The sequence below is a fragment of the Rhododendron vialii genome, chromosome 10a, assembly GCF_030253575.1.
Source record: "Rhododendron vialii isolate Sample 1 chromosome 10a, ASM3025357v1".
Taxonomy (NCBI): Eukaryota; Viridiplantae; Streptophyta; class Magnoliopsida; order Ericales; family Ericaceae; genus Rhododendron; species Rhododendron vialii.
Window position 1 is genome coordinate 32,065,066 of NC_080566.1, and position 26,844 is coordinate 32,091,909.

General features: G+C 38.9%; 1 protein-coding gene across 1 annotated transcript; it reads left to right on the forward strand.

Moving 5' to 3' along the window:
- Positions 1-2,411: 2,411 nt before the first annotated feature.
- LOC131302435 (aspartic proteinase-like protein 1) lies at positions 2,412-15,302 on the forward strand. Its single transcript, XM_058329093.1, has 10 exons — positions 2,412-2,974; positions 5,917-6,055; positions 11,541-11,779; positions 11,910-12,137; positions 12,273-12,411; positions 12,489-12,559; positions 12,685-12,784; positions 14,045-14,105; positions 14,190-14,261; positions 14,798-15,302. Exons 1-10 carry the CDS (start codon positions 2,670-2,672, stop codon positions 15,046-15,048), a joined length of 1,605 nt encoding a protein of 534 aa, XP_058185076.1. The 5' UTR covers positions 2,412-2,669; the 3' UTR covers positions 15,049-15,302.
- Positions 15,303-26,844: the final 11,542 nt, after the last annotated feature.

Consider the following 26,844-nt stretch of genomic DNA (forward strand, 5'->3'; position numbering starts at 1 on the left):
ATGTTTCCATGGATATTACTTTCCACGAGACCGAACTTTTTTACAGGGCGCCAATTCCTAATTTACCATTTCCAGGGGAGAATTCAGACGAAGTGATAAATTATGCAGAACTGGAAGCATTTTTTACCTCAGAAAATATTTCTTCGTCCGGAGATTCTTCAGGACAGGGTGAATTTTCAGATGAAATGGAAGAGTTATCGGTTGTTGAACCAGAGACGTCTCATACTGAAGATAATGCTCTTCATGATAGTACAATGCCTCCCAACAATTCAACACAACCACTGAGCCAGTCTTCTTCTGAGATTCCTCCAGAGGTATCCACTAACCCTAACTCCACTGGTAGTGATGATCTTTTTTCTGAAACTCAAGTGTCTCAATATCGTCTTCCGCCTCGTTCTAATCGTGGTGTACCACCTGTTAAATATGAGCCTGATCCTAAATCCAACGTTAGATACCCCATTAGTAATTATGTGTCTTGTCAAAAACTGTCCAAGTCATATGCGTCTTATGTGCTACAGTTATCATCTGTTCCTATTCCTAGTAAAATGCAGGAGGCTCTAGCAGATGATAGATGGACTCAAGCCATGGCAGAAGAAATGACAGCGCTTGAGAAAAATGATATTTGGGAGCTTGTGACTTTACCGAAAGGAAAAAAGACCGTGGGATGTAGATGGGTCTTTGCGGTCAAGCATAAAGCAGATGGGACAATTGAGAGGTATAAAGCTCGATTGGTTGCGAAAGGATATACGCAATCTTATGGGGTTGACTATCAGGAAACTTTTGCACCTGTTGCCAAACTTAATACAGTTAGAGTGCTCCTGTCTTTGGCGGTGAACCGAGATTGGCCACTTCTTCAGTTTGATGTAAAAAATGCTTTTTTACATGGAGATCTTACAGAGGAAGTGTATATGGATCCCCCTCCAGGTGTGGAAAAATACTCAGATATTACAATGGTATGCAAACTTAAAAAGGCGTTGTATGGGTTAAAACAGTCTCCAAGAGCTTGGTTCGGTAGATTTACCAAGTCTATGAAGAGCTTCGGATATAAACAAAGCAACTCAGACCATACGTTGTTTTTAAAGCATCGAATGGGTAAAATTACTACTTTGATTATATATGTTGATGACATGGTGGTGACAGGAGATGATCAAGAAGAAATTGAGAGCTTACAACGACACTTGGCCTTAGAGTTTGAAATGAAACAACTTGGAGATTTAAAATACTTTCTCGGAATCGAGGTAGCCCGCTCAAAGAATGGTATTTTCTTGTCTCAACGAAAATACGTTCTTGACTTGTTAACTGAAACAGGTATGCTTGGATGTAAGCATGCAAATACCCCTATTGAACAAAATCACAAGTTGTTTAATTGTTTACATGCAACTTCTACTGATAAAGCAAGATACCAGAGACTTGTGGAAAAATTAATTTACTTGTCCCATACTAGGCCAGATATTGCTTATTCAGTATGCGTAGTAAGCCAGTTTATGCATGATCCTCGTAAACCTCACATGGATGCTGTGGAACGCATATTGCGATATTTAAAGTCTGCTCCGGGTAAAGGGTTATTGTTCAGCAAGAATAATCACTTGAAGGTAGAAGGTTACACTGATGCAGATTGGGCTGGTTCATCTGACGACAGAAAATCTACATCAGGATACTTTACTTTTGTAGGGGGCAACCTTGTGACTTGGAGGAGTAAAAAACAACAGGTGGTAGCAAGGTCAAGTGCAGAAGCTGAATATAGAGGCATGGCTTTTGGAGTATGTGAGTTACTATGGTTGAGGAACTTGCTTAAGGATTTGGGTATTCACTCTCAGGAGACAATGAAGCTGTATTGTGACAACACTTCTGCTATAGAGATTGCTCATAATCCAGTCCAACACGATCGGACGAAGCATATGGAAATTGATAGGCACTTCATTAAAGAAAAACTTGAAGCCGGAATCATTGCTTTCCCGTTTGTGAAGTCTGCAGACCAACTAGCCGATGTCCTTACCAAAGCTGTTGCCAGCAGTGTTTTTAGTCACTCTTTAGACAAGTTAGGCATGTGCGATATACATGCTCCAACTTGAGGGGGAGTGCTAGAATTAAGGATATGATTTAGTCAATATTTGATTTGGTCAATATCCTTAATTGTGTAATCTTATTTTATGCCATAAGTGTAGAATATTTCCATGTAATCTTGTATTCTTTCCTTGTTAATGTTTGTACTATATATATTGTACAACTACGATGAATGAAATTATCAAAAAATTACTCCACAATTGTGTTTATTTTCAACAAAATCGTTCGATATATATAGACTCACACCCATCCACCAGCTTTTGACTCATTTCGATGTACATAGACTCACACACATCCATCGGTTTTCAACTCATTTTTATTTACTAGTATTGTGTTCCAAAATTGGGTTAATAGCGCCCATTTTTACAAACACACTCTTTCCAATCCTGCGGACAACTCCGCACTTCGCCTTCACACTCTCTCTCCACCCGTCTCTCTCTCTCTCTCAAGTTTACACCTCACCGTCATACTCTTTCCACCCGTCTCTCTCTCTCTCTCTTTCCTTCCGTCACCCTAATCTCTCTCTTTCTGCCCTACGAACACAGATCTCTCTCTGCAACCTTCTCTCCACTTCAAACAACCCTAGATTTCTACTCCTCTCCGCAATGTCGCCTCGGAGACTCCTTGGGGTTCTCGCGGCGGCGTTCCTGCTGACGGAATGCGTCGCGGCGGCCGCGACGTTCTCCTCGAGGCTCGTCCACAGGTTCTCCGACGAAGTGAAGGCCCTTAGGGTTTCCAGGAAAGGAATGGCGTCGTCCGCTCCGTGGCCGGAGCGGAGGAGCTTGGAGTACTACCGGCTGCTAGCGAGCAGTGACTTGGAGAGGCAGAAGATGAGGGTAGACTCTAAGTACCAGCTACTGTTCCCCTCCGAAGGTAGCCAAACGATGTCGTTGGGTAACGATTTTGGATGGTGAGTTTCTCTCTCTTTCCATCAGGGGTTTTAGATAACCGTATCGGGACTCGTAACCGTAACGGGCGCGGTGTAATGGTAACAGTAGCGGGAGTACGTCTCGGGGTTACGGAATCGGTTGTCTTAGTCGTGAAATTTTAAAAATTAGTTTTTGAAAAAAAATAATTTCGAAGTGTCTAAATAACTCGTATCAGTAAGGATTGTGATCGGTAATGAGCGATACATAAACGGGAACCTGTGATACGCATGCAATTTCCCATCTCACCGGTATATTAGGTTGTAATAATTTCGGAAGGCGCTTATCAAAAAAAAATAAAATCGGAAGGCTCAAAGCCCGTATGCGCATGCAATTTTCCATCTCACCATTATATCAGGTTGTAATGGTATCGGAAAGGCTCAAAGCCCGTTACATGTCCGCTAGTGAATTTGTCTCTCTTTCCCATGGTTTTAAAGTGACTGTATCGACAGGGTAATGGTCGTGGTGTGACGGTTTCGAGAGACGTAACGAGAATCTGTTGTTGCGATTGTGAAATTTTAAGAATCATTTTCGACAAAGAAAATGGAATTCAAAGCGCTGAAATAACCCGTGACAGTTGAGTATCTTAATTGGAAAATGACGGAAACATAACAGTAACAGGCAGATACGCATGTGAATATATTTTTTTCTTTTTTTTTTTTATCTTACTGGTATCTGTCGGGGTGTAATAATAATGGAGGGCTCAAAAACCGCTGCGTATGGGCCTATACAATATGGCTGATATTTAAACCCTTGCTCTTTTAAGTGGCACTTAACTTTTTTTTGTGGATTTATCATTTGTGTTGGAAGTTTAGCTTTGAGTCTTCAACCGTTGCAATGGTGATGTTACTGTTTAAAATTTCCTAAATTATTGTAGCCGGAATTAGCGCTATTTGTTGGCAATATAAATTCTATGGGAACTTTGACATTCAGCACTTGGAGGCTCTTCTGAAATATTTTAGTGGTGTTGACTAAATGCATATGAGAGTTGGAAAAGTCTATATAAGTTTAATTATGGAAGCTCAAAGTATGGGTATAAATGTTTGGCTTGTTCTGATAAGAAGTCAACTTACTTCTAGATAAAAAAAGTCAACTTGGTGGAATGGTTAAACATGTCGGAAGGCATGAGATCATGAGTGGATATTGTTGGCTCCATGTTTCTGTGTTTGAATCCGTGCAGTTTCATAGGAATTCGAGGACTGAACTGTTGTTCACGGTTCTTAGAAATTGAGAACTGTGTCCGGACCAAACCGGACCAATCCGTAAACCACGGTTCGGTTCCGGTTTTATGCCTACTTCTGTTGGCTCTCAATTAACAGTCAATTGCTTGTTTTTCCTTGCTCGCTAATCATATGGAGCTTTGAGCCAAAACTTGAGAATATGTGGGTCGATGACATTTTGGCATGGGACGCCAAACCAAATGCTAAAATCTGATAATATCTTAGAGTCAAATTGCTTGTTTTTCATGGCTCACTAATCTTGTAGATAGATCTCAATTAATGCCACTGTTGTTTGTGTTTTTAGGTAAAGCTCTGTTTCGATTCTAATCGGCATATGCTCCCACTAAACTCCTCAAAGTTTTCAAGTTTTGAAAATAAAAATAAGATGTACTAAGTATATATGTTTAATGTATCTTGTGAGTATAAATAAATGTATACCCATATCATATGTATAAATATGTATGAGCAAAATCCATGGACAGAACCATATACCACGATTCTCAAAATTTTCAAACCGTGTCTAGACCATTAATCCACGGATCCAGACCAAAATGTATGGTTTGGTTTGGTTCGGACTTCGGACCGGTTCAGCGGTTCTTTGATTTTTGTTGCAGCCCTACAAATTATGGTAAAACTGTAAAAGGAAGAAAGATTACATTCCTTCAGCAAGAGAATGGTTCTTGCAGTTGATATGATGTAATTTGCACTAAATCTTGGGTTAATATTTTACACGAAATATCAACTGAATGAATGAGAAAACATAAGTAGATAATAGTGTGTCCTTTTTGAGTAATGATCTTTTTTAAGGAAACAAGGATGACTGCTCGCTAACATGTGACCTAATAGCCATTGGCATAATAGCACCCCACTCTGGGTTGTTCTCTTAACCTTGCCGGTAGTTAGGGATCGAATCTCCTCCGTGTCAAATCTAGATTCAGCCAAAAGAGGAGGAGCATTAATTAGTATGTACGCTGTGTCGACTCAATTCAATCTAGTGGTATTCCGACTATTTTAGTTTATGTATGCACGTCTTGTTTCACCATTCTGTCCTATTATGGCAAATTAAATAAGATCCCATTGTTTCTTTCAGTTTTTTTTGTGTATGGGCCAGCTTACGCACACCTCGACTAACACTGGGGGCCAATCCTATAGTCCATTTGCGGGGAGCCCAAGTAATGCTGGAGCAAAGCTCCGTATGGACTAGCCCCAAAGGAGTTGATTACACTTGAGAGGTTTTTAACCGAGAACTTGGGAGTGAGCAAACCCTGAGGTCCCAGGCCTTGACCACCGGGCCAACCCCGTAGGGTTATCATTTCTTTCATGCTAGCTACCAGTGCAAATTTTGATTTTATAGTTGGTCAGGGTCGAATATATGTATCTGAATATTTTGGTTCTACGTTTTGTAGACCTCCGATGTTACACATTTGGTGAGAGCTGGTCGTTCGGAAGGAACTACATGATGGTTTTTCTGAATAACATTCGTAAATATAGCAGTTGGCCATTTAAGTAATTGCCTTCATGAGCAGGATATTTAAGTTCCCTAATTGTCAGACACGTGTGATATTAGAGCTCATAGGAAAGTTTGATGAATTAGTTTTCTCGCTCACTGTCATTTTTGGAACTTTAAAGACCAAGTTGTTTATAACTTTCTATATATTCTGTGGAACTGTGCATCTTACTTTGAGTTTTGTATATGCTTTGCACAGGTTGCATTACTCCTGGATTGATATAGGGACGCCAAGTGTTTCTTTTCTTGTCGCATTGGATGCTGGGAGTGACTTACTCTGGGTTCCATGTAACTGTATTCAATGTGCCCCCCTATCTGCCAGTTACTATAGCAGTCTGGTATGCCAGCCTTTTCTAACTTTTTTTACATAGCCTTCCCAATATTTTGTAACTTTTTGTAGCAGTTTGTTTTTTTCAGTTATCCTTTTCCTTTTTTGTGTCACTAGATGTATTTAGGGTTTCAATTTTGTATAGGGACCAACATTCATTTACTTGTTGCTACTTCATGTATCACTTCAGGTAGGAGAATTAGTTCCAGTAAGTACGTGCTTTCACCTAAGGGAAAATTGTTGTAACTTGTAACTAATGTGCCACTTTACTTCGGAAACTTGTTGCAAAGCAGTTTTGTAAGCCCGTAAACTGTACAATAAAGGAGCTCTGCAAATTCCACTTCTCATACAGATTCCTATGCTAGAACTCATGTGTTCAATTGAATTTGGTTATTCCTCCGCTTGCTAAATTTGGTGATCCCTCAAATATTTATTCCCCCGTTGTGTGACACCTAGGAGGTATCTAAGTTCTCTCTCTCTCTCTCTCTCTCTCTTCCCCCCCCCCCCCCCCCCCCCCCGCACAACGTAACTCCAAGAAGCATCATAATCTTCTTCATGGAAGGCCCACCCCCCCTTATGAAACCAGAATATAATATCCTGCGCTCGTTTTGTTTCACGTGTGCTTGGGTACTTGAAATTAGTCATTTTGCTAATATAGAGATATCTAATGAACAAACTACAGAAAATAAGAACTTGGGGTTGGAGGAAAAAAAAGTATTAGCTATTAATACCAATTAGCAAGTATCTATTAATTCATATGATGGATGATAGAAAGGAAAAATTCCGGCGTACTGGAGCCGTACCCATAGAAGCACCCATCACATGCCGATGCGGTACTCAGAAAATGAGAGCATGCTTGATATGTTTTTGGCATAACAGTATTCATTTTGTCGTAACAGAGCCGTGCCACTGCCCAGTAGTTGTACGACCATTTTTTTGGGGTACCTGTGGTCCTGTGCTTATAGATGCTAGTCGATCTTGTACATCTTATTGGGTTCAACCACAATATGGAAGCACTTAAGATAATAAGGCAGATACAAACTTCTGGAAAGGAACTATATAGATAAGAATATATGGTAAGAGTAAAGAATAACATTCCCATGTATTCTGCAATTTGTTTTTCTAATATGTTCTGGGAAATGATTTTCACACTCCGCTTTCTACAATCCACACTCTATTTTTTGTTTATCCACATGAATTTACAATGTTGCTCTTGGATGTGTGAAAAAGTGTATTGAAAAAGGGCAATATTGTAATTCATGTGGATAAAGACAAAAAAGGGAGTGTGGATTGTAGAAAGGGGAGTGTTTAGTCAAAATGAAAACCATAAACTTGGTACAATTGTATTGTTGCAAATTTGAAGCTGTAGTGAAAACGAATTGGAATGACTTGATAACATGAGAGGAATGTGGGATTGAATTTAAACTCATTTTTTTTCAGGTGTCAGTATCCACCTCTTTTAGGGGCTTCTTTCGTTTTTGAGTTGTAGAAATTGGAATGGTGTGTGAGAAGCAGAGATATAATTTTCCCGTTTCATTTGTTTTGGCGGACCTTTCTTCCTTGCATTTCTTTCCGTTCAAATTTTCGTTGTTGGTGATTTGAAAAAGTAAAAGCTACTTATGTCATGCTTCTGGAAGCCCATTTTCAATTGAACTGTTACGCCTTTTGGTTAATGAGGTGTCACTAGTAATTGAATAAACTAATATCGTTATATAGCCAATGGTTGAGTCTCTCGGTATTGAGAAATGGAGTGGGGAAACTGTGCTCTTTTCTAGCCTTTGGAAGGAGGGGCAAGTTGCTAGGGTTACGGGTCATTAAACATTTTTCTTACCTCGGAAAAATATTCTAATTGGAGACATCAAAATTTACGCTTGAAGCCCAATTAAACCATAGATGAGTGGCAGTGATTAGTAACACATTGTTGGAAGAAATTGGGAAGCTTGATATGGTAGAGACTATAGCCAGCCCACAATCTTTTTGAACTTGAGTTTCTGGCCTTGCTAAATGCTAAATTTCGTAATGCATTTTTAATTTGTTGGGCTAGTTTTTACAAGTGACTTTTTTTGTGTTTGTGTGTGAGAGTTGGGGTGTCAAAATGATTGCCTATTGTGCGTTCCCTCTCACGGAACAGTTTCTTCGATGAGTATGAGGTGGTTGATATATGGGAAATGGTAAAAATTTATGTAGAATTGCCATTTTTATGAAGAAGTAACGGATCCTAGAACTCATGCAGTCATTAATCATTATATCAACAAATCATATCATGGTATAAGAAACTTACCAGCATAGAATGTTTTAAATTGTTTCCTTAGCCATTCGACCCTAAATCCACAAAATACCTCATTGATATGCACACAAGACATAATAGAAACACTAGGACAGTGTTTGCTTTGGGTCTCTAGAGCCAACCCCTCTCTACGCACGGTTCCCAATAAGTTTTCTTTCGAATCTTTCCAATTATTACTTTCATTTCTCTATCTATTTCTCTCCACTATTAACCCCCAAAACCTCCCTCAAAGCTCAAACCAAACCAGGTATAGTACTTTGTTTGGTTTAGGTTTTGAGGGAGGTTTTTGGTGTAATGAGTGAGGAGAGATAGATATAGAAATGAGATGAATAATTGGAGAGAGAACTTGTTGGGGACTGTGCTGAGAGAGAGGGGGTGGTTCTAGAAAACCAAAGCGAACAAAGTCTAGGCTTCACCTCTAGCCCTAAATAGAAAATTAGCACAGCATGGTTGTCAAATAAAACCTCATAATCATTGTGCTAATAAGCAGTCTGAACGCTGAAATCCTCTTCCTCGCACCGTGTTGCTTTGCATCTCCTTTTCCCTTGGTATGTGCTAGATGCCTCTAGATCTTGTACTATCTTTTGCCCGCTTACAAAACTCCTCCTGCAGAGGAAGTCGAGGAACCAGAATCACAGTTTTTCCAGCCCTTACCAACTACCTATTTTGACCCTTGAAACTCCGGGATTCGGAAGTCTCTGTGAACCCTAAAGTTTTTGCCTTCTTAACCGGTTTTCCAATGCATCTAGTTTTGAGTCTTTTGACCGAGTCCAATATGGTGAATGTCTGTTCTGTGCAAAAATGTCAGATCTCGGCATGGTAGCTCTCCTATCCTAATGCATTCTAATCTTATTCAACTTTCCTTTGATTGCTTGCTCTATCGGGATCCAACTTAAAGTGGGTGGACCTTCCTTGCTTTGAAACATTAAAAGAGAGCTCCTGTGCTATGACTTGCTCCCATGTCCAATTAAAGTAATTAAAATTAGGTGGCAGCACTTGAATCTTGTTACGTAAAGTTCTCGAAGTTCACATTTTGGTCAACTTTTTGACTGGCCATCTTGGGTCAACTTACTAAGTTTTAACCTGTAAAGAATTCGATTAGATTTTTATAGCTTCACTAATGATGGGATTTACTGTAATGCTGGTTTGGAAGATGCGATTATCCACTAATTACTCTTCTCCCTCTATGACACTTTGGTCGGTGGGGTTTGACCGGAATGCCCTCCAACGGTCAAATTTGTTTCCCCTCAAAGGAAAATCTCAAGACAAAACTCACTTGTTTGAGAACACTTGAATGTAGAAAAGAGAAAGCGGGAAAGGGTAATGCTTATAGAGAGTGTATGTTTTTCCTTCTGATTCCTTATTCCGTCTTTTTTCTCCTATTTATAGGTGAATGGGATAACCACCCTCAAGCTAGTTACCTCTTTGTTAACCATAATCAAGGGTCATCACACTGTCCTTTTTTTTTAGATATTTTTGCGTGGCTCAGGTTTGCCAATGCGACTGCCTGTCATTTCAGCTCCTTTTGGATCGGTTGATGTGACTTACAGTGATCATTTCAGAGGCGCACATAATTCCTCTTGGTAACTGCCAGTGTGCTACCCTTTCTCTGTTATTCCGTCTGAGATGTCCTTCTCGGACTGGGAGGTGGTATGATCTTTCCTTGGTACTGTTGGAAACATAGATTACTGCAATGTAATGAAATTTCTAGGTGCTACTCTGGCAGAAGAGGGACGCCTAGAGATTAGTTGGTTTTCCAGTTTTTCCAGTTTTTTGAAAATATTTCCCATGTCTCCCAAAGTTTGAAGAAGAAATGACGTAAGATCAAAAAGTGATGAATTAAGACTAAAGTAACAACTAAATTCTCATATATATATATATATATATATATTGTTATATAGTATGTGTGTATTTTTTGTTAGCTAATTTATGGCTTTGTTATGTATATATCATATACGGAGTATATATTTTGTTAAAATAACACTTAGCACCATGTACTTTTTACTATTATACATGTTATGGAAAATATTTTCAAAATTACAAGATATACCCCACCAATTAATTGCCACCTAGCCGATTAGTCGGCGACTAATTGCCGACTAATGTAAAAAAACACCTAATTACCGCCTAGACCCTACAATCTAGGTGTTGGGGGGGCCTAGTTCCTAGGTGGCTGACTTTTAGAACACTTGGTGCTGAGGGCTTCCTCTCGGCTTGGATTTGAGTTGTGAGGCGCCGAGGTCGCATCCTCGGCCCTTCACTTCTACGGGCCCTACAAGTAGTCCTCTTGCTCTTTATTTACGGGGCCACCCTCTCGTCCATCGGTTGGTCGTCTGAAAACTTGTTCTCGGTTGGTTGTCTTCCGGCAATTGGATCGCGGCCGAGCAATTGCTCAATTGCTTGGTCGTGTTCCTCTTAATCCCCTTTGGTTTCATACTTACAGATGCTTATATAAATTCACCCCCCACAAATAAAAAAATTGCTCTCCAGACAGTTTTAGAGCTTATAGTCTTCTTACACATGCTGTAAATTTCACATCTATCTGATTTATGATTTACGAGTCAAAGTTATGTTGAAAATACCAAGACTGTTTGAACGTAATTTGATGGTGGCAGCTAACTAGCACGTGACTGGTATTTTGAAGAGAATTTTCTCTTTGGTTGGCTGGAATTACATGTTGACTAAATTTGTATTTAACCTCAATGTAGCCACCTGAAATAGTATTCACCAACCATGAAATGATATCCTCAAATTTTCTGTCAAAACACTTGTCCAAGGCAAGAAGCAGGTATAGATGAATTTCAAATTCAGACTAAAAAAGCGTACTAGTGTGCTACTCACGAGCTTTCAACTTTGAACCTTGTGCACTCTTGTAAAATACTTCTGAGAGAAATGTTTTCTCTCTCTCTCTCTCTCTCGCTTTTAAGTAATCGTGTATACGCAAATTAGATCCGTCCATCAATTGATATTGCATGCAGCTAGTCTACTAGGACTTGGTAGTTGGTCTTTCCTTCATATGTGATTATGATTAGTGAGTGTTTCCTGGTTCAGGGTGATTAGTTTGGGCAAATATATTTAAAAGTATTCTTCAGGCATATGTGATAAAGGATTTGCAGAGTCTCTGTTAAGATGTGGTAACAGGTTTAGCGCTTATTTCCAATGATTGATTGGCAGGTGCTCCCTGGTATTTGGGGCATCTATTATGCAGGATAGGGATTTAAATGAATATGACCCATCTGGATCAACCACTAGCAAGCATCTATCTTGCGGTGACCAGTTATGTCAACTGGGTCCAAATTGCCAGAGTCCTAAGCAGCCATGCCCTTACACAGTTAACTACTTCTCAGAAGATACATCCAGTTCCGGATTTCTGGTGGAGGATACATTGCATCTTGCTGGAAGCGGTGATACGTCCAATATTTCTGTGCAAGCTCCAGTCATCATCGGGTCTGCTTGATTCATGCATTTGTACCACATCATATTTACGTATTTTATATGCTAAAGATTACTCACATTGGCTTTCCTCAGTAATTACCATTTTTGATGTTTATTTTCGCCGGCTATTTTTTGATTTCAGATGTGGAAGGAAGCAGAGTGGCGGTTACTTAGATGGAGTTGCTCCAGATGGTCTTATGGGTCTTGGACTAGGCAAGGTTTCTGTTCCGAGTGTTCTTGCAAAATCAGGATTGGTGCGGAACTCTTTCTCTTTGTGTTTTGACGATGATGATTCTGGGAGATTATTTTTTGGGGACCAGGGACCAGCTGGTCAACATTCTACTCCGTTCCTGCCTTCAGGCGGAAAATAGTATGTACTTTCAGGCTGTTTTTAGATACTTTCTTCGCTATTATGACATTTCCAGTCATTTTTAACCGTTAGTATCGCATTTGTCACAATGTTCATAATTGCGTTGTCTTATATTTCGGCCCTCTATTGGTCCAGTATAACCTACATCGTGGGGGTCAAGGCATGTTGTGTTGGGAGTTCTTGTCTTGATAAGACAAGCTTCCAAGCACTGGTTGATAGTGGGGCCTCATTTACATTTCTCCCAAAAGAAGCATATGAAGGGGTTGTTGAGGAGGTATATTATGTTTTCATTGTACTTCATGACATGAATTTTACATTGTCTTCAGTCTTATGTCAAAGCTTTTTTAATAGTTTGACAGACAATTAAATGCTTCTAGAACTAGCTATGAAGGATACCCTTGGGAGTATTGCTATAATTCCAGGTAAATTTGCTTCTGATTCAGAGTACCTACGTTCTACTGAACTGAACTAAGAGTGCTTTGGATGATCCCCTCTTTTCAGTATTTTTGTTACATGTGATAAGATCGTAACACTTATGATTAAACAGTTCGCAAGGCATGCCCAAGACTCCTCCTGTGGCACTTCAATTTGCAGTTAACAACAGCTTTGTGGTCCATGATCCTGTTTTCATCGTCCAGGGCAATCAGGTTGGTATCTTAAATTTGTAACTTAAGAATCAGGTTTTGGAACGCATTATATTTAAATTTGATGTTTTTTCACCATAAGCTGAAATTTAAAAGTGACAACTCTTACTGGGTTTTTACTTGGGGTAAATTTCATTAAACTCCCTAAACTATGGCCCGTTTTCGAGTTGCCCCCTCAACGTATAAATTTAGACACTTAACCCTCTTAAGCTACTTGATTTTCACTCACAAACTTCTGTTAGGAATCTGTTAGGGTTTTGGATGGCAAATAGCATGTGACTAGCACATGTGAGTGGTGTCAGCGGTGTGGATGCGTGCGAGGAGATCGGCGTCGGCGAGTGTGACGGCAAGGACGAAGTCGATTAGGTGGTTGTTGGTGTAGCGTGTGAGGGGTTTCTGGATGTCTTCAGATTCAGTCTCCTCTGATTCGTAGTCCGAGTTGGAATCTTACAAAGGCTGAGTTGGATTTGAAATTACCCTTCCATTGCTCATCACCTGCTTCAACATCCCTTTCCTCATTCGGAATCGTATGTCGGCAGTCGCTCTATTGCCACCCACTTCTGCTCCTACTCATCATCCACCGCCGTGTGGTGTTCCTCTCGAACACGTCCAACATCCCCTTCCCTTAAACTCGTGGTCCTGCAGCTTGGGCGAGTGCCCGTCGTCGGCCAGCTCCGGCGACTGCTCGTTATCCGAGCCAACCCGTCGGGCACAAACGCCGCCGCCATCTTTTTAAATTTCTCCAGCAACCCCCAATTCTCAACTGTGCACCGATTCAAGTATATCAAGTGATTTGAATTGGGTTTTGGTGTGCTATCTAAAGTTCTAAACTACTGAGGAATGGATTGATGATATGCTGGTAATCTTTTGTGCTATGTTAGTTGTAAGATAAAGTGGTGAAAGCCTATGCAGTTTTTGCCTATGAGGAGAAAATGAATGGCAGATTAATGCTTGAGGGTGTATATGTAAATTGACATCTTCCATTGACGTCGTTAACTGATTTTTAGATTCAGATAGTTGAAGGGGGTTGTTAAGTATTATGTTTTGTACATTAGGGTGGTAAAGTAAAAAAAGGTCATATTTGAGGGGGGCTTAACGAAATTTACCCTTTTACTTATAACTCGTTTATGAGAGGTCACAGCACTAATTGATATTTTCTACTTATAATTCAAACTTTTGGTCGGTAAGGCGAACTGAAGTGATTGAATGTTAGTTTGCCAAAAGAAGAAGAGGAAATGATTGTATTTTTTAACTTCGATGCAGGAGGTTGTGGGATTTTGTTTAGCCATACAGCCAACGGATGAAGATATTGCAACAATTGGACGTAAGCGTTACCGATTAGCTAATCTTTATCTTGGATAAATCCTTTGGTGGTTCAATTTATAAATTCTCAAGCCACTTTGCGCAGAGAACTTCATGACTGGTTATCGGATGGTATTTGATAGGGAAAATCTGAAGCTGGGCTGGTCACGTTCCAATTGTGAGTACATGACCTTTGAAAAAGTTACTATATGTTTTGTGACATGTCCCAGATCGAACATGGCTTGTACATGTTTGTGGCTTTTATCCTTTTTGCACATAATGGGGGAGATCTTGAGATCCACATTGTTGGTAACTTGAATGTTTATCTGGTTCCACTTGATTTACTCTGTACTGATTTGGAGATGGTTTGTTTGGTTCCACTAGCTTAGCTTAGTCTACATAGGTACTAAAATGCAACTTTGAGTGGGAATTGTTATTTAGTGGAATTCACAAGGCACCAAAGCTTGAAACTTGTACCCAAACCTTAAAACTTCATGCCAATGGATAATGGAAAACTTGCCTCCGTTGTTTATGTTGCTTTAGTCATATCAGTTTTCTTTGTCTTTCAGTTCATTTTGTATTTGCTTTCTCTAGCCCGTAGGCCGTAGCTTTCTTTATTTTCTGACCAGAGTTTTTTTGAAGTGCTGTTTCATGTTCATTAGAAGCAGATAAATCAACTTTCCAATCTTATCAAATTTTAAATGTCTATGTCAGGTCAAGATCTTAGTGATGCTTCAAGAATGCCGATGACTCCTCCAAAAACTAGCCCCCCAAACCCATTGCCAACAACCGAACAGCAAAGCGCACCTAAGGCGAATGCAACTGCTCCTGCTGTTGCAGGGAGGACTCCCTCAAAATCGTCGGCTGCCTCACCCTGGCATCTACCATCAGATTCGCGGTTAGTTTTGTTCTTGCTGCTGCAGCTGGTGCTACTATTTTTGCATCCACTTGCCTCAGGTCTCTAAGTTGGACATTTGCATTGTCCAAGGGATTGGTGTAGTTTACATGTAAATCCTGTTTCCCCCATCCGCGATGAGCACTTGTCAATTATGTTGTTTTCATTTCCTCCTCCCCCACCCCACCTTGAGTCATCAAACTGTTTTTTGTTGCCTGGACTTGTGTACCCATGTCATATCCTCCCTTTTGCTTTCTTCTTTTCCCCTTTCCACGTTATATGTAGTTTTTGGCTTTTCTATATATAAGTATCCGTTTAAATTAACCTGTTTCGTAAGAGTTGGACCATCATAAAGTTACTGAGAGAGGTAATTTTCACGCCCAACACTCAATGCTTGGGAAACAGTGAGGAAATTATAAAGAACCCTAGTTATACACTTTATATGGTAAACTTTTTCCTTTTTTTTCTAATATGGTAAACTTGGTTTAGAAAGTGCCTAGGTGCCGTGTAAATGTCCAATTGAACACGTAGAATAAAGTAAACTTCCTTCGTTGCTTAGGTAAGAAATATGAATATATGTTGTATGGCCTTTGTAGTGCCAGCTTTCATATTTCCGTGTCCTGGATCTATATCAGATGCTTGAACATCTATTAGTACATATTTACATCTGACACTAGGTACCAAAGTATAGAAATGGTGGGTGCTGTTACTAAAGAGTAAAGGCCCTTTTATTACATCCTTGAACAACGTTATTTATAAGTATATGGTTGATGCATGAATAGTTCCAAAAGACAGCCCGGGACCTGTTTTTCCGGGAATCTGTGGAAACTGGAGTCACAGAGAAATCTCATTATGTAATGTCGCGTCTTAATATTGGAGTATGTCTGAAATTTACTAGCTAGACTTCGGTCGTTTGATATTGTCCTCTACTCTGTTAAAAGCAATAGTTAGTGATGAAATTGCTCACAAGTTTGAATGTCTTGGGTGTTGACTGTTCTCAAAATGGGTGGTTCTTTTTAATGGAACATAATAGGATATGGGCTTCACTGGGAGAGGGGCAAGAGTTATTTTATGTCATCTTAGAGCATCCACACCCATGACTAGCCCCATTTTCATTTTTGGACAATGAATAGTGTTGTTTTGCACAAAAAAAAGAACAGGCAAAGGTGTTCTGAACCCATGTTTTCTATCTTTCAATCTTTCTAAATCTCAAAAAGGGCAATTTTGCCATATATGACCAAAAATTTGGTATTTGCCAAATTTGAGATAATTTTGGCATTGTGGGTGTGGCACCCAATTTGCAATTTCTTGTGCCATTTTTGAGATATGGCAAGGAATATTGCAAAAAATGGGCTAGCGGTATGGATGCTCTTATTTTAAGACCAGAAATCCTTCGGAGGCAGGGTATTTTGAACCTCACTGGGCCACTCCTTTGGATATATTTCAAGCCCACCCATTAGTATTTTGGGGTATGTATGGATGATAGCCCCAATCAAAGTTTGAACCTCACTGGGCCACTCCTTTGGATATATTTCAAGCCCACCCATTAGTATTTTGGGGTATGTATGGATGATAGCCCGAATCAAAGTTTTACACGGGAAGGAAAGTTGGGGTCGAAGAAGTTCAGTTGCCATGACTAATGAGGCTCGATTGTTTGTGGATCTTGTTTTGTTGAATGATGAATGTCCTTCACAAACCCCCCACCCAAGCATATATGTAAGAATGTACTCTAGATCTAATTTTGGAGGGGGAATGGAACCTCGCGATAAGAATTGATTCCATTCCAGGACATAATCTTGGTAAAAGAGAAGCCTTATCACTAGTTACTCCTTGGAAATTCCGTTTTCAAAACTCGTTCGATTTGTTGAAACAGAGTCGACGGGACCGTTTTCAAAACTCGTTCGATTTGTTGAAACAGAGTCGACGGGTTAAACGGGCCTTTTGCGATTAATGTTTTAACTTAACCATGTCTGCAATCATGGTTAATACGCACCTGTTTTTTTTTGAAATTGGTAGTTTGATTTTAAGGAGCTTATTTGTTAAAGATTCGGTGAATTTATTGAAGAGTTAGTAATTTTCACCAAGTATAGATAGTGAGTAATACGCACATGTTCACCTAGTGTTCAGGTGCAGGAGTGAATGAAATAGTACTCCAAAATTTGAAAACTCTCCTTTGTAACATGATGTAACAACCAACACGAAAATCACGCCGCATCACCAACAACCATCAAGTCATGGGTCGGTGGGATGTCGTCGGGAGTTCGCTATCGTTAGAGATTTTGTTTTTATAATGTCCCTACTGATGTATATTCTTGGTTACACCACTGCTTTCATGGTTCGGTCAATGCCAAGCTACTCACGCCGAGATTAGGGGATTAACCAAAAATTGCTTTCTCGGAGCCAGACTCTGAGAGTCGAATCCTAGTTAATTTTGTGGGGAGCAAACTCACCGAACAATTGAACTAACCCTTGGTGGCGTACCCAAAAAACCCTTGGTGCTGGTTTAACGCCTTGTGAAAAAAACACCAGACGCCCAGCGTGCCATGTGAGGATCTTTCCTCTTATGGGCCTGCGGGGCTTTCTACGTTAGGAAGTTTGGGTGAGTGAGCTTTATAAGGTTGTGGTTCTAGTTCTTTGTGGGCCGATATCCAAATGATTAAAAAACTTTGAATCATATAAGTGTAATCTCTCTCTCTCTCTAGAAGAAAAGATTTTATTAGATAGTGTCAAAACTCCAACGTTTTCCATTTCCCTTGTTTGATTTACCATTTCTACATTAGCAATCTATCCTTGCTTCACCCACTGCAAAACACTTTGCAACCAAAGCAATGCAATTGATTTCGTAAACATCATCGTTATTAAATTTATGAACCGGACCGCTCGAATCCGCCTGGTGCGTGGTGGATTCCAACGGTCCAGTTCAGGGTGAAGATGTGGAGAAGTGCTGTTTAGGCCTATTTTGCTTGATGTTATTCATGTTGTTAATAGTTTTGATTATGTGTCTGTAATCAAAGTGGCTAGGAGGGAGGTTCGTAGTGCGCATGCATTGGCTAGAACTGTTATGCATTAGTATATGAATGAAGATATGTTTCTTCTTCCTAAAAAATAAACATAATCTTTGGTGTCTTTTTTACACTGCCACAATAGTCACACATTAAGACAAGATTCTAATTTGGTACTGTCCTTCCTGTCTACATCCCTAGTGGAGGTTTAGGTGCAAAGACCATAAAACTATGGAAAGTGATTTTGGCACTCTAATAATTGACACTCCATTTTTTGTTTTTATCCTATTACCAAATTACCATTTATTTTGTTAGTATCCATCCACTTTCGCATACATAGAAGGATATTGTTGTAATTTCAAATACGAAAAAGATAAAAAATGGAGTGCCAAAATCAATAGCCACTTGATGCTTAAGGTTTAATTAATACTACTATGTGCAGAGCAGCAGAAGTCATGTGAAAGCATGTACCCTACCCCCATTTAGTACAAGTTTTTGCTTACACTTTTGTACTTATTAATACCTTCCAACATTTGTTTATGTGTTAATGTTGGTTGATATTATGTAGCATACTCACTTTTTTCCTCTTCTAAAAGAATGGGACAACCTAATGTAGTAAACATGCAATCTAGCAACTCTTTACAGTTGTCCTTAAAATAGGCTCAGTGGGTGGTTTAATTTGGAGGGTTTTGGAATGGAGCCTAACAATGGGTACAACATTTGGTGTACGCAAAATGTACACTAGATTGAGTGGGACTCATTTCGGGATCCCACACTAATGATTGAAGCCGTTTAATTTGTTTGAGGTACTATTTTAAAGGTCTTTGCAAAATTAACTCATTCGAATATCTGCAAGAGTCAGTTCCAGTTTAGGCTTTCCTCGCCTCTGTCTTTGGCAGAAACTTCTTCCTTTGATTAATTCGCTTAACTTTGATCCCTGCGAATTTAGGAATGAAGATTGAAGGCCATTCCAAACACCCGAATGATGTGAATTTTTGAAAAAGACTCTCTAAAACATGATTTAACTAAATTGAATGTCTCAGATCATTTGTACGATCAGACCCTGAGGCAGATGCCACACAATCCCGTGTACATTTTACACACCAAACAATTATTGGGTTGGCAAAGGAGTGAATGATTGTGGGGGTATGGCACCCTCTTCTTTTCCATTTCCTAAAGCTACACCTTTTTAAAATGTAAAGAGAGGACAAGTGTGGTTTGCTTTTCTCTTTTGTCCCTTTGGGTTCGCATGGGTACGTTCAAAACAGAACTCACCCAAAAGGATCCCTAGCTAGCTACCCTTTATTTTAAGAACCTATGTGCACATTGCTATAGGGGTAAAGGGTGGGTACGTGACAAAAGACAAAGAAGCTTCTAGTTTCAGGCACATTGCAAGAGTCATTCATGAATTGGGATTAGTGGTCTTTTTTTATCATAATAATATTTGATCAAATTATTCATAGCAATAGGAAATGCATGTGGACAATAATTACTTTAGTTTGTGAGCCCATTTAGAAATTTACATAAAATTATTTGGACTTTTGATGGTTTTTGACCTTAAAAGGCTTAAGCTTTTCTTTGGGTATGAGTCGAAAACAATGTTTTTGGCTTCAACGTTACATGTGGACTACTCGGTTTCTCATTCAACAGAATGGTCCTTGGAATGTGCACGCCTTGCTTGACGTTCGGGAATCTTACATATCATTTACCAACTAGGGCTGGTCTAGTTGGTCATACCGGTACTACTTCATATAAGAGGTCTAGTTGGTCATACCGGTACTACTTCATAAGAGGTCAATGGATTAAGTTTTGCTTTCGTCAAGAACAAAGTATTGTTTTCTTCTTCATAGGTAAGTGGGTAGTCTGAACTCATCCATCTCTCGTCCATTCTGGAATATATATGAGCACATATTATATGCATTTATGTAATTATGTCTCTATAATCATATACAATGATCGAAGATAAGTGTGATAGTTGATAACTTTTGGTACTAATATTTTTGCACCACGAGGTTGTATTCTATGATGAGTGTATATTTCCATTCACTATTATTAGTCCCGAAAATATAAACGGGTCCATTTTTTTATTGAACCAGTAAGTAATATAATTGCTACATATATGGTGCTGTGTGGGTGGTGCTTTCGGTAATTCAACGATCCAGATCTCATTTTGATAATGAACGGCTCGAATGTTGAAGTGATGAAGATGAGATTTTAATCCTTAAATTGTCAAACGAACGATTCAAATTAGTACACAACACGGTATTGTGTACCACCCGCACAACACCATCCCGAGTTCGTATTCTAGAGGGGTAACCAACTTGCTTCAACTCCACTTGGAGGACGAGGGTGCTGCCGGTGCTATAATAAAATTGCATGGACAGAGTGGTGGGTCCCAACCAAGAAAACTACGTGACAATGACATGCATGTGTTGTACTATTTGTTTAATTCTGGGTTTCATGACAAAGCTAAACATCCACTCAGTTTCTATTAGGAGTACTTACTAAAGTTATAGTATAATACCGTAATGTAAACGCAATTGCGTCCAGCGCCATTCGGTACATGTGAGTTCATGCATGTACGTTGAATGATTACAAATGCAGTTGTGTCCGAAAATTGTGTTTGTAGATTCTTACAACTATCGTACAACACAATGTATGTGTTAAATAGGAGAGAAGAAATATTTTATTGCATTCGATAATAAAATCATGATATAATTTAGTATATATCGCAAGGAGTATATAACGAATGGAATTAGATTTTCAGTGTTAGAGAATCTTATCTCACAAAAAATGGAGTAGTTTCCATTAATTTATGAAATCGAGAGCCATGTTGGACTAGACTATACTTGGGATATTAAGAGAGGGAGAAAAGATCAATAGTTGTTGAAGATTTGTCGGGAAAAAAAAAAAGAGGAGTTAAGCTGAAAGACAAAATGGACGGTGGAAGTCTTGAAATCAGATATTTCGTCGTTATTAAAATTTTTTTTTTTCCTATTTACAAAATGTGAACGTACGGTTGATATAATTATCAATATCCGCTTCGGTTAATTCTTTTACATTAATGCACCTACTTCTCTGAGAGGCTTACGGTCTAAAAAGTTTCGATCCCTAGCCTGTCATGGGTCGAAGTGAGCCACAAACGGTCTAAAACTAGACCATTACGTACGTATGCATGCAAGGGGGAATCTGTTAGATGGTACACAGACGGGGCCGGGAATGAATGGAGGCCGGTGTTGTCGCGGAGGAGGTACTCAAGGTTTGACGTACGTTAGAGCATCTCTATTGTAATAATCAAATTTTTATGGATAAGTAAATTTAACAATAATATTAAAAAAACACTTTACATTGTAATAAGTAAAGTTACAAGTCTTTTAGCAAACACTACAAGAAATTCAGGATCTCCCAACGGTTTTTTTCGCAACGGTTGAAAAAACCGTCGGTATAGATGGTGTATAGTAACGGTTTACAAAACGATACTAGAAAAGGGACTATAGCAACGGTTTTTATGTGACCGTTAGTAGATTACAACACTATAGCAACGGTTTTCATTAACCGTTACTAAAAACTGGACTATAGCGACGGTTTCCAATAACCGTTACTATAAACTAGACTATAGCATCGGTTTTCATTATCCGTTAGTAGAAACCGGATTAAAAAAAAAGGATTAAAAAAATCCGGTTAGTATAGTATAAATATTAAAAGGTGTATGATTTTTCACAAGTTATGGGCTAGCACAGTTGGTTCGCACACGCGCGCGCACACACGAGGTCGGAGGTTCGATTCTCAGGAGGAGCAAGAATATTTCGCCCACTACGAGGGCGCCACGCAGGTGACATGTGGCTGCCACGTCATTGCCACGTGGAGGCTTACGTCGCACAATAGTTGGTTTTTAGAAAAATAAAAATTGCCTGTAGCAACGGTTAATGAAACTGTTGGTAAAAAAAAATCTGTTCTAACGCTCGTCAAAACCGTTGCTATATCTCTACAGCAACGGATATATTGCAACGGTTTGGCCGACGGTTCTCCGACCATGGGTATAGCCTAAACGGGTCTCTACCAACGGTTTTTGAGTTTTTTGGCAACGCTTTCAACCGTTGCTATAGAACGATTTTCTTGTAGTGAAATAACCAAATTCCACTCATTCCATAACCAAACTTAACAACTTTTACCAATAACCAAAACTCAATAACCAAACCCAATAACTAAACTCAAAACTCAATAACTTAAAAATACCCCACATTAGAATCGTCTCATCGAGACGAATAATTTGGTGTGGTCGGGTGTGTGATTGGAGCTCGTTTGCTATTGGACATAGGTGCATTGCGTATTGTGGGGTTTTTTTTTTATAGGGATACAAAAATAACCAATGTGGAGGTAAAGATTGTTAAGTTTGATTATAAATTAAATAGATAATTAAATGCTGACGTGACACATTTTGGTTATTGATTTTGATTATTCCCATTGCGGATGCTCTTAGAGCAAGTTTACCAGTGTAAAGGTAAACTATCCCGTGAACAGTCCCCAATTCTATTTTAGCTATCAACTTTTTCTTTCACAACTACACCAACACTATCTATTTTACCTACCCATCTATTAAAATACTATTTTTTCTTTTTCTTTTTCTTTTCTCTTTCCACAAAAATACAGTTGAGAGAGAGAGGGGGGGGAGGAAACAATAAAATATAGAGTACATTGTGAATAGTAATGAGGTAAAAGAAGCTAACAACCGCAGCAAAATGGATGGTTTTCTCCTTTTAGATATGTAAAATAGCTTGTTTCAGGAGTTTACCTACGCTGGTAAACTTGCCCTTAGTCATGAGTATTTATTTTCACACACAGGATTGATCACCTCCGGCCATTAATGTTAAGGATTAACAGTATAGTACGCGCTTTCCATGACCAAAAACACAAAATTAATCATTGATGTGATCTCAACTTTATTACTAATACATTCAAACATAAACTTTGGTTTGGTAGGAGACAATATTGGTATGCACGTGTAATTAATGTACTAAACTCTATATTTATTATATACACATACTGTAGGTATTGTATATACAGCTAGCTAGCTATGGAAAAGTGCAAACCAGCTTTGATAAACAGCTAGCTAGCTATTTCGGAGGGATGGAGCTTGCATGGAAGCTTCAAAATTATGGAACACAGAGAGATAATTTGCTTTGATAAAACCAGCTTTGTGATCCAGCTGCATTATGTGACCGCCAACTAAACGCGTCTCCGTGGGAATGTGCATGTAGCACTCTGCGGTTTTCCCCGTTATGTAGGCGGTAGCTAGGCAGGGTGTAGTATTAAAAAAAAAAAAAATGAGTTCTTTGATTTCAGTGACGGCTCAGGAAAGTTTTAGTTGGGTGTTCAAAAATTATCTTAACTGTACTAGCATATACCAATGATATATATGTAAAAAAATCTAAAATATTAGTATAAATAGTACGGTAAAAAAATATGTTCCCTAGATTCTTAAAAACAAAGTAGTACTTTCTCGCATAATTTGGTTTCAGGAAAGGAAATTAATTTTAGCACTCCAAAAATTGATGGAGGAGCTCCGAAACGACGTCGTTTGTGTATCAATTAACACAGGTCAGTTTTGAAGCTTCTCCATCAATTTTTAGAATACCAAAATTACAATCCTTCAAAAAGATTTAAAAATTATACACACAGGAAAGTACTTCATTTTTTAATTAAAAAATTGCATATCTTTTCGTGATGAACTAATCTTGCAGCACGGAGGGAGTATTTTCTTATTTCTCTTTTCTTGTCTTGTTTTTTTCTGTAAAAAGAAAGAAACAAAGAAAAATTGTTGCCTTCTTTCTCCCATCACTTTCTTCTGCGCTTCCCAAGAACAACTCACAAGCCGACAGGCGACAGCCCACAGCTGGAGGGAGCCAGCTTTCATCTCCACCGTTGGATTCTTTCTGTACGACGAGTACCGTCTTGACACGTGTACCGCGCCTCCACCGAAACGTGGCGCCTTCTCTCTGTATTATTGGTGGTTCTGTGAAACTGTGGGCCTCATGCTTTACTACTTGCTTTGCCTCCAGATTTTTAGTAAGTGTTGCACGCTTTTGTGATTGGGCTCCGGGCGTCTTTCGGACCAGCTTACTGTTAGGACCTCGGGCCACAGTCTCTCTGTGTTGACAAATTTCAAGACAAAACACACATTTATTTGTATTCCTATTAATTGAGTTGTAATTTATTTTTTATTTTAATTCTGGAGTTTGTTTAGGGAGTGAAAGAAAATCAAATCTTTTGTATTTGATATGATGAGTCTTTAGGTAATGAATCTTTTCGTATTTGATAGGCTAGGCTTATAAATACATGCTTTCTGTTATTATTTCTTTGACCGAAAAAAAGAAGAAGAGATACACGGCAGTCAAGGAATATTGCGGGCTGTCGAAAACCAATCCAGAAACATGTTCTCCTTTAATCTTGGGTTTGCAAATTGACTACGAGGACGTGATGTGCTATCTTGGAATGGCTAATTAAATGGTGAAACGTGGAAGCATTTTACAACTTTATTCCAACAAAGTTATAAAGTCTTTCGGTGGATTTTGGAAGGCAAACGGGAGGCTTGTAGATTCAAGGCAGCGGCGGTCAAGCACTGGGTGTGGTGAACGTGGATTCGGCAAGTAAGTCTTAGGGCGATTTGTGAGGATTCAGAATCGTAGGGTAAGATTATTACTTGTAACCGCACAATGTTTTATAGTGTTTGAATCCTTCCCGTTTAGGATTTTCCACGTATATTTTGGTGTTCATCTTTTTATTGCTTCTCGTTCGTGTGATTAGCTTATTTATCGATTGGCGGATTGTTTTATTAAAAAGATAAAAATAGCAAATATTTAAATACCTAGGCAAGCTAGGATTTTTCACTTACGATCGTTTCGACTGAATTTTCAGACCGCACGAAACGATTAGCCTCCAACAATTTCAAAATTACAAACTAGGAAATGAAGATGATGCAGCCGGGGATAAGTGGCGGCGGCTCCAACAATTTTAAAATTACGAACTTGGAAATGAAGATGTAACCGGGGGCAAGTGGTGGCGTCTGTTAGGACCACCTCCATATCGATTACAAAAAATACTACTCTCTTCGTCCGTAAATAAATGTGTGGCGCGCAAACTTGAACCTTTAAAAATATGTGTTTTTGTCATTAAAAAATTGAAATCTTTTCCAAAACTTAAAAGAACTCATCGATATCTATTGATCAATGAAAAAAGTTTGATTCTTTTTACGAAAAAAATGCATCTTTTTAAAAGCTTAGGTTTGCGTTAAGGACAAATGGAGTATTACTATATTGAAATAAAAAAAATTGTCCCTACATTATATAGACCTCGCCATCACTAGATTTTTTCATTATTTTTTGTTATATTGAAAGTCTTTAATCATTTGTTATCAATGATTTTAATAACATGAAAAAGCATCACAATTCAAGATGTCGTACTTTAATAGATTGATTAAAGACTAGTTTTCCTACGGGACTAAACAGGCTAACTAAGCTTATTTTCCTTTCCCTACGGGGCTAAACGGGTTAAAGGGACTTATTTTCTCTACAAAATACGAAGGGAAATAAACCCATTTAGGATCAGCCCCTTTAGCCCTATAAAAAAAAAAACACTGCCTATTTAAAATTACACTTTCTTGATATTGTCCATGCAAATGACAAGCATAATTTGGTAATGGATTCAAAAATCTTGAGAAATATTTGTGGGAAATGACATTTCATGCTACAATTTGGTCCATCTGGTTGGCTCGGAATGATGTTGTCTTCAACAATGCGTCTTGGCGAGTGGAGGATTTTGGGGAAATAATCAAAACTAGAGTAGCAATGTGGGTTAAGGTGAAGTTCGATATTAAGGTGCACTCGGTGGAAGATTTCAAGGGCTATCTTGATGGAATGAGAAAGAAGAAAGTGTAGCAAGTGAAGCTTGCAGTGAGGATGAGGGCGATCCAATTTTCTGTTGGATGGTCCTTTGTTTTTTTCTTGTTTCTCGCTTTGTTTTCTTCACTCGGTAAGCGTGTGTGCTTAGTGAGTTCCTCTCTCGATGTATCCATTTCGAGTCAATAAAATTTTCTCTTTGCCGAGAAAAAAAAATGACAAACATAATTTATATAATCTTAGCATGGTATATATTTTAATTTTTTCATAAGTCAATAATAAATATGTATATTGTGGTCCATCTTTTTAGTATTTAGTATAATTTTTGTCACTACATAGATAAAATCATGGCTTTGTCCTTGTATATACTCTCTCCGTTCCAAAATGTTTGTCCGGTCCGCAAAACGGAGTGTTAAAAATAATGCAATTTTTGTAAGAAAAAATCAAAATTTTTTTAACAACTTACTAGATATCAATGAGTATTTTTAATTTGTGAAAAAAATTTAAATTTTTTTTTGAAAAAATTGCATTATTTTTACGAAAATCCTATATGTACCGACCATTTTTGTACCGAAACCGTACTGACGGCCGCGCGCGGCCGTCTCCGGCCACCGGACGGCCGATCCGAGCCGTCCAAAAATTTAAAAAAAAAAAATATACACGAAAAATAGGGTGTTTAGATCAAGCACCCTACATACATCGGATGCCGTTGATTCCCGCGTGAGGCCCCTCGGTTTTTTTTTATAAAATTTTTGGACGGCTCGGATCGGCCGTCCGGTGGCCGGAGACTGCCGCGCGCGGCCGTCGGTACGGTTTCGGTATGTTTTGGTCGGTGTATATAGCAGTACTCTTATTTTTATCATTCTGTTTTGCGGACCGGACAATCATTTTGGGACGGAAGGAGTACTAAACAGTAAAAAGCAGCTACAAAAAGCTGCCATCCTCTTTCTTGGACCTAGGGACAAAAGT

Coding starts and splice junctions, on each gene's coding strand:
- LOC131302435 (XM_058329093.1), top strand. CDS start 2,670: ATGTCGCCTCGGAGACTCCTTGGGGTTCTCGCGGCGGCGTTCCTGCTG. Junction 6,056..11,540: donor CCAGTTACTATAGCAGTCTG/GTATGCCAGCCT, acceptor TCTATTATGCAG/GATAGGGATTTAAATGAATA. Junction 12,412..12,488: donor ATGAAGGGGTTGTTGAGGAG/GTATATTATGTT, acceptor CTTTTTTAATAG/TTTGACAGACAATTAAATGC.